The 9,123-nt window shown below is 28.7% G+C and overlaps 1 protein-coding gene across 1 annotated transcript in view; it reads left to right on the top strand.

Moving 5' to 3' along the window:
* LOC111640931 overlaps positions 1 to 6,146 on the top strand; it is a 46,461-nt gene extending 40,315 nt beyond the window's left edge. Inside the window, exons 6-9 of the mRNA XM_023387021.1 lie at positions 2,211 to 2,467; positions 4,971 to 5,453; positions 5,946 to 6,058; positions 6,141 to 6,146. Coding sequence (XP_023242789.1) covers positions 2,211 to 2,467; positions 4,971 to 5,453; positions 5,946 to 6,058; positions 6,141 to 6,146 — 859 coding nt within the window. The remainder of the gene's footprint in view (positions 1 to 2,210; positions 2,468 to 4,970; positions 5,454 to 5,945; positions 6,059 to 6,140) is intronic.
* The last annotated feature ends 2,977 nt before the right edge of the window (positions 6,147 to 9,123 follow it).

Genomic DNA, 9,123 nt, shown 5'->3' with positions numbered 1-9,123 from the left:
AATCTATACTAATATTATAAAGAGGCAAAGTTTCTAAGTTTGGTTGTACGAGATAACCTCCGAAACTACTCATCCGATTTCAAAAATTCTTTCACCAATATTTAGAATGGAACTTCAGGGTGGACATAGGCTGTATATTATTCCATTAAACATTCATATAAATTAAAAGATATCATCTAGGTAAGTTATATTTTTGGTGTCAGCAAGGGGCAAGACGTGTACGTATACAAGATAGGTAACTGCACAGCACAGTCGCGTGGTCGGCGAGATACACAGTGCACATATCCGAACTTGATACGTGTATATTGATTTTTTACTGATACTGTTATAGTCACAAACTGAATTCCACGCGGACGAAACTGTGGGCACAGCTAGTCATTAACAAAAAGATAGAATTTTATTCAAAATCAAAGAAATGAATTGTTTTGATACAACAGATCTAAGGGGCATCAGCTAATTGTTACTCATATTCGGAGATCTTACACTAAGCCTCAGCATGCTATTTTCCAGTTGCAACAGTATTTAACTTTAATGCAGAGACTGTGTTGAATATATTACAGAAATGCAATTGATATTTTTTGGAGGATTTTAGAGTTGGGGCTATAGACAAATATCTTTTCTGCTCATGGAATAATACATTGCTAGTACTTGCATTTTAGATTTTGCATATAACTGAGAATGGAAAAAATGAATATGAAGTAATTACATTCATTAATAATTTATATATATATATAGTAATTAAAGGGTTCAGTGAAGAAGTGCTATAAGTAACAAAAAGTATAACTTGAATATATATGTAAGAAAATTTAACATTGGTTAAAAATAATGTTTTAAATAAACAGATAGATATGCAGTCAAACCTTGGTTTTTGAACATTATTCATTTCTAAAAGTTGTTTAAAAACTAATTTGTTCTAAAACCAAAACAAAGTTTCCCATAAACAACATAAAGTTGATTAATCCGTTCTTGACTCCAAAATAAAACCTTTTTTTTACCTTATTAGCTGTATTTCATGCATTAAAATACCTACAAATGCAATATAATATATATGTTAAGAGTTCTGTTTTGTCACCGCCAACTGAAATTGAAACTGAGCTTTACAAAAAGTGCTATATAGAGACTCAACTCTGACTGCCTGCACAAAATATAACCAAATCAAGATGGACAAGTACTTTATCCACACTTTCTGAAATATCATGTTTTGATTGATTTCATTTCAATTTTAGTTTGTTTCAGTGACTTTTAATTATTATTTTATTAATTTTAAATCTAATTATTATTTTTAGTTTTAATTAACTAGCTATGTAGTTATAATAAATATTAATATTGTAATATATTATATTAATAAATTTTTGCTATTTAACTTAAGCATATTTAAACACAAATTCTTGGATGCCATTTATATTATTTGAATGTCAATTAATGTAGTTTTTATTAATTAATTTGATTTAAATTCAGTTGTGGCAGATACCAAAAAAATGGAAGTAGTATGTTTTCAGCATTGAAATCTAATTTAAATAGCATTGTTATCATGTGACATATAATGACACGAGGCAATCTCAATGCCACTAACTTCTGAATTGGTAGTCCTGTTGGTGATTGGTCAGGCTGTCAACTTTCTTTAACATAGAAAGAATAGGGAGTTGACTATCTGTGTGTCTCTAATCTGTGGCTGGCTCATGTCGAGCAGCTTGTTCAGTTACCAAATTCTCATATGGAATTAAGGGCAAATATGAGTTCAAAATTTTGTTTGTGAACTGAGATTTGGCTGTATATATTTGCATATAACCGAATTTATTATCACTGTTTCAAATGATTTTCATCTTTTAACAATAACAAAACATATGAGACTGTAACAAGAAACAACTTTTATTAAAAATATCTAAGCCAAACACTTGCTGTAATGTATTGGGCTATTTTTTTTCACTCCTGTTAATTAGATTTTAGGCAACCATTTGACTTTGATTAATGACATCAGGTTTTGAGATGTTTGTATCTATCAAAAATATCTAGAATTTATAATTCATCAGTTTTGATAATTAGTGTGTCCTTGATTATAATAAATTTTTTGTTCATAACAATATATTAAAAGCACTTGATATACATTACTTCAATAATTTTTTATTAATATAAATATATATGAATGAATTAATGAAAATTTACTTATATTAATTATAAGATTTTAATTTTTGAATTATGATTTCTTTTAGGAAACTCGAAATATTGGAGAAATTAAATATGATTTATCTCAAGTTAAAGTTCATTGCGAGTGAAATACTTGAAAAATATAATAGATTGAATTGCAAGAATCAACCAAACAAAGGGATAAATTTAATATATCGTTTGAAAGATATAGTTACTCTAATGGACTCTTACTCGATTAGTGATGATCCAGATATGTATCTGGAAACTGCCAAGTCCCATTTAGAAGAATGTAGAAGAATGCTTAAATTTTTTACTGATTTAGGTAAGATTAGATTAATAAATGTTTAAAAATGATTCTACTTTATTGATAATGTTGAAATTGTATACAGTCAATTCCTGTTATTAATCCGGTTGGTTAGTAGAACATAACTGCATATTAGGACAAACATTCAAGAATGGAATCAAATCCTATAACACAAGCACCCCGCAGTTTTATAGCCCCAAAAAGCTCCAGTCCCAATGCTGTACTATTAAATGGAATCGACTGTGTATCAATTTAACAAATATTACATCATATGTTTTTGACTCCATATTATTATTTCAGGTATAAAATGCTTACTTTTAGGTAGCCAATTGTTTAAATTTTTAAGTTTTTGTCCTGTTTTAGGACAATTTTAGCTTCTTAACGTACACAAGTCATTGTTCCAGTTCAGTTCAAACAGTAACTTGTCTAGTTCTTTTGTGAAAAATTTAAACAATTTACTACCTGAAATATTTAATTTTATTCTAACGTATTTGTTTGATTTGATCTCAAAAATATTAAGGAACAGAAATAAATTGCATGATGATTGATTAAATTCCTTTATCTTTTATATATAGTATAAATCTGTTGATAGTTAATGTTCTAAATTTCAAGTGCCAAGGTTTTTGTTAAATTACAGTGGACCTCAGGTTACAAACGCCCCAGCATACAAAATTTTCAGGATACGACATGAAATTCGAACATATTTTTGCTCCACGATACGAACAAAAACTCACCATACGATGTTACATTAGTTTGCATTTTTCATTTGTTTTTCTTACTACAGTTATTTTTTTAATGTATTACTTGGCTTTAATTTGAGTATGTTTTTCGCATTGGAACGAATTATTTGGTTTTACATGTAATCGTTTGGGAAAAGATGATCCACCTTACGACATTTTCATGATATGATCTCAGTTTCGGAACAGATTAATTTCGTATCCTGAGGTACCACTGTACTATAATTTAAATAAATCTCTTGTGAAATCTCTAGTTGCTTGTCATTTCTTTTTTGTATTTTGAGAAGCTTTTGTATATAATGATATTTTCCAGACTGTATATTTTTTTATTTTTCATTTTAAATTTTTTTTAGTTAAATTTTGATTTTCTCAATATTGATCTTTGTATAAAGGAAAAAGTATAAAGTTGTATAAGGAAAAAAGTAAGAAGTAGTTACTTGTTAGATCATAAATAATCATATAATTAACAAGTTTTGGAAATTTTTTTCAAGGTAATCAGTAAATACATGAATTTAATGAGCAAACAAACAGGTATTTCGGAATTGTTTCAATATTTTATTTTTTTATGAAAGAAAGAACTGATGACTGATATATCTATTTGCTTCTTACAATTGAAGTCTTGCCTATCCTCTGTTTTCTTTAATCATCATTTTGATTTTAGTTTTTGTATGCTATTTCATGCTTTGTGGAGAATTTTATGTATCAGCTTACTCAAAAACAAACAGAAATGATCAAATTTTGTGAAAAAATGAGATTTCTGAAAAAATATAAAATGTTATATTTAAGTGGCCCAGTGTGAAAAATGTTTGGTGACCCCTGCATTAGACAAATTTATAGTGCATAGTGCCTTTCCAATAAAAAGAAATAATCGATATTACCTTGTTCATTGATAAACCCATGCATGCTTATTTTGGTTGAGGGAACCCTTTCCTGACCCACTGGGATGACTGCTTCTTGGTTTCTATACTGTATTCAAAAATTCATGTTTCATCTCCTTTGTTGTTAGATTTTTAAGGAAGTTTTTCACTATTTGTACATTCAAGCAGTTCACAATTTCAAACACTGTTCACTTTTTAGTTATCAATCAACAAACAATAGCATGAATTTTGCACTGATGCAACGTATTTCAAGTTTTTCATTCAAAATTATATGGCAAGTTCCTATGCTGATTCCCACTTCCTCAGCAACTTATCAGATAATGCAGTGATTTCCACAAATCAAAGCAAAAACTTTCTCCACGTAATCATTGTCTGTTGATGTGGAAGGTTGTTCAGTTATGCAATCTTGTACAGTACAGTCCATACACTTGATATATACTTGAAATGTCTCTGAAAAGTTTTTACTGAGATTGAAGCAAAATTTCAGAGAAACATATACTTTGAGATTTTTCATTTTCACTTTGTCAGAAATCCAATGGACACTATGTGCATGCACTCACTCAAAAGATCATACCTTGATTGCTAATATAGATGGCATGATGCAACAAGTGGCATTACTGGTTGCATTTCACTCCAAGTGCAAGGTTTTGCTTTATTCAGAAAGTTTGATCTTATTTTATAACTTTATTAAATTTTATAAACTAATTTATATTGTATTATGTTGAAATGCTTTTGTTTGATTGACATTTTTGAAGTATAAGAGAATATAATTTTCAATTCCAAATTAAACCAAATATCTTAAGTATATTTTTTGAAGAAATATTTATAGGCAAATATAGAAATGCTCTAAATTTAGTTTTAAATAGTTAAAGTACTTAGATTAAAATATAATTTTTTTTTCTTTAGGAAATTCAAATGAAAATGATATGAATAATAATTCTTCTGCAATTGAATGTTCTGAGGTAGATAATATAGTTTCTGGGTCTTCTGAAACAGATATTACAATTACTCAGAATGCTGCAATGGATGTTGTTCCTCAGATTTCAATGGATGTTATGAATTGTAATGCAGTAGCTAGTCAGTCTCCTCCTTTAGAATTTGTTTCGTTTCCCCAAAGTAATAAATTATCATCATTGACATCATCAGATCAAACAACAAAAAACTGTAGAAATTTTGAAATTAAGATTCATAAATTTAAGAAGATTCAAAAGCCTGAAATTTCAATATCCGAGTCTGCAGTTGCTATTTCTAAAGTTCCAGAAAGCACAAGTACAAATGTTTTTCAAGGAGTTACTGTTTCTGAAATATCTTCAAAATCACAAATTCTAGCATCTGAAAATATGCAGTTGGATGAAAATAAAAAAGCTGATTCAAATGAATTTTCTAAAGGTAAGGATAAAAAAATATTAAATCAATAAATGTTATTACAGTAGAGCGTCAATCATCCGAAAGAATTCCAGTCAGCAAATTTAAATTTTTGCTAGTGCTGTGGTGCTGCAATCTTTGGCTATGTCTTGGGCTACTCAAATATTTTACGTTTTTGATACTAAATTAACTTCTGAAATATAATTTTTTATTGTTTTTATATTTTTCAATATATTTATTTTGTTCGTACAAAATAAAAAAATAATTTTTAACGATACAATAGTTATCGTTAGGCTTAACATCAACGAAAATTCAATGCGAAGCGACACGCAACGGAGAAAAATGTCAAGATAAGATAAATTAATATATTTTTCGTGCATAATCGGTTATCCGAAACATCGATCTTCCGAACAACCCCAGTCCCCAATTGATTCGGATAATCGACACTCTACTGTATTTTAATAACAATTTAATAAAATTATAATAAAATTTATCATAAATTGTTATTTTTTTAAGATGAAACTCACTGCCAATATGTTGATAAAGATGCTTTAATAGAATATACAGCACTACTTCAGTTTGCAGAAACTTGGAAAAATTTATATCAAACATTTGTAACTGATTCAAAGGTTAGTGAAATTTAATAATTATATATTTAAGATGTTTCAGGATAATTTAATCAGTTTAATTAGATTTTTTTGTATATTTTAGATTTAGATTATGTAATGATAAAGCAGCTGATTATTTTTAGCATTTTTACAGTAACTCTTACAATATTACATTTTCTAACATTTAAATTAATCATCTGTTTTTAATCTGATTAGAAAATCTATCATCATTCATTGATAGAAAAATAGAAATAATTGTAGCAGAACATAATATAACTCAAAAATATAATACATCACTATTGCTTGATCTTCACATATAAACGATTGAGTATATACTTGGGATGTTATCTTATAAATTAATAATTTTTATTGTTATGAATTTCTGCTGTATTAAATAATGCTAATACAGTAGAGCGTCAATTATCCGAATGCCGATCAACCGAAATGTCAGTTAACTGAAAGCGTTCAATTTGGACTGTGTCATGCTGAATCAAACATTTTTGATACTAGATTAATTAATTAACTTCTAAACTATACTTTTTTTTTGTTTTTATATTTTTCAATATATTTATTTTGTTTGTACAAAATAAAGAAATAATTTTTAACAATACAATAGCCATGATTATTATTATAAAAATTTTTGTTAGGCTTAACAGCGACGAAAATTCAACGCAAAGTGACACACAACAGAGAAAAATTTAAACATGGGATATACTAATATACTATATTAATAATGTATTTTTTCATACATAATCGGTTATCCGAAAAATCGATTTTCCAAACAACCCCAGTCCCCAATTGATTCGGATAATTGATGCTCTACTGTATAACATTGTATATTAGTATCACCATACATATTTTCTTTGGTGATGAATATGAGAACTCATTCCAAGTTTGAATCAATATCCAAGAAATAATTTTCAAGATCTTTGGCCATTTTTTAAGTCCTTTATTTATTCCATTTGAAATGAAGCTGTTAAAAATTAAAATTGTTATGCAGTTGTGCTCATTATACTGTGAACGCTTTATATTTGTGTTTGTTATAACTGAGTTGAATAACTGATTTGAATAAAAACTCAAGCAAAGAAGATTACTGTGAAGTTATTACAAACATATTAATACTTAATTGATTTTTTTACTCTCTAGAAGTGAAAGATTTTTTTTTTGCCTGATTAAGGAAATTTATCAACCGTTGAGGGTTTTAAATTGTATCATGTCAAATGAAATTTTGTCACTTTTTTTTCTTACCATATTAAACTGAAATTGTACTGTAGAAATTGAGGGCTGGTGTATAAATTATCAAAAAGAAAACTAGCTGAAAAAAAGAAATCTTATCTATAAATCAATTAAAAAATTATTTCTTTTTATATAATGTAACAATCATATATAAATTTGTTTTCTTTTTTACAGAAAATATAATTTTTTTTTCTTTAGGAAATTCAAATGAAAATGATATGAATAATAATTCTTCTGCAATTGAATGTTCTGAGGTAGATAATATAGTTTCTGGGTCTTCTGAAACAGATATTACAATTACTCAGAATGCTGCAATGGATGTTGTTCCTCAGATTTCAATGGATGTTATGAATTGTAATGCAGTAGCTAGTCAGTCTCCTCCTTTAGAATTTGTTTCGTTTCCCCAAAGTAATAAATTATCATCATTGACATCATCAGATCAAACAACAAAAAACTGTAGAAATTTTGAAATTAAGATTCATAAATTTAAGAAGATTCAAAAGCCTGAAATTTCAATATCCGAGTCTGCAGTTGCTATTTCTAAAGTTCCAGAAAGCACAAGTACAAATGTTTTTCAAGGAGTTACTGTTTCTGAAATATCTTCAAAATCACAAATTCTAGCANTTAAGGAACCATGATAAGATATTTCTTGAAAAAGCAAATTCTTTCCTTCATCATTATTTCTGCTGAAAATCTTGTAATTTACCACCATCATAAGCATGGGTGCCAAATAAATCTGTCGTTCTTCTGGTTCATCACACTTAAATGTTTTCATTATAACCTGCATAAATTGGGGTTGATAGGTACCAAGTCTTACACATGCTTCGGCAATACTGACAATTATACCAGGAAAACCTTTTTTCTAGGATAATTTTAAATAATGGGAACACATCATCCAGCATTACTTGAAGCTGTTCTTTGCTTTGAACTACTTTAAAAAATCTCTGTGTAATAAAATTTGCAATCCGATCTACAACTAATAATTTTATCGAATTCCGAAAAATGTGTTTCCATAATCAGTGCTGATTCTTTTCGTTGGATAATTCTAGAAGCTTTTCTACTATGCAACTACTGCTTTGATGCGTAAATGCTGACGGAAGATTGTCTTCAGAATCTTTCATACACATTTGTTTCATTAATATCTTGATAAATTTTTGGCACTGTTCTGGAATTCTCTTGTGAAGAGCAACAAGTAAAGTTTGTATAATGCTTGCTATCAGGTAACCAAAAAAGTTCTGTCGTTTTTTGTTGACAGAAAACAAACATAAACATGTATAGGAAATAACACAATTTATTCATCAAAATAACCACCCTCACATTCAATAACCTGTTCCCAATGGGAAACAAGCTTATAAATTCCATTTTTATAAAAGTCACGATTTTTAGAGTTGAAAAACTTCCCTAATTCCGTTTCTATAACCTCTCTATTTCTAAACTGTCAATTTCGCAGATGATTATCTAGGCTTAAAAATAGGTGATAGTCAGAAGGGCTAATGTCAGGGAAATAAGGAGGGTGCAAAAGAGGTTCCCATCCAAGGGTCTGAATTGTGTCAGAGGTCACACGCGCAACATGATGTCTATAGCATTATTGTGTAGGAAAAGAACGCCTTTATGGTTCACTAAAGCTGGTGGTTTTTTCAAAAGTGATTGGTGAACTCAATGCAGTTGGTCACTGTAGACATTAGCAGTAATAGTCTGGCCAGATGGTATAAGTTCATAGTGAACAATTCCATTTGCAGTCCACCATATGCACAATATTGGCAGGTGCCAATTGATGAAGTATCCATTTACTGAGCTTGTAAACTTTCCCAAGACAATGCAAATGTAAACGGACAGTTTCATCACTTACG

This window comes from Centruroides sculpturatus, unplaced genomic scaffold (genome assembly GCF_000671375.1).
Source record: "Centruroides sculpturatus isolate CEXI.00-Female unplaced genomic scaffold, Cexi_2.0 scaffold1320, whole genome shotgun sequence".
NCBI lineage: Eukaryota > Metazoa > Arthropoda > Arachnida > Scorpiones > Buthidae > Centruroides > Centruroides sculpturatus.
The sequence above is the reverse complement of the archived record's forward strand: the minus strand, read 5'-3'. Positions and strand labels throughout refer to the sequence as shown.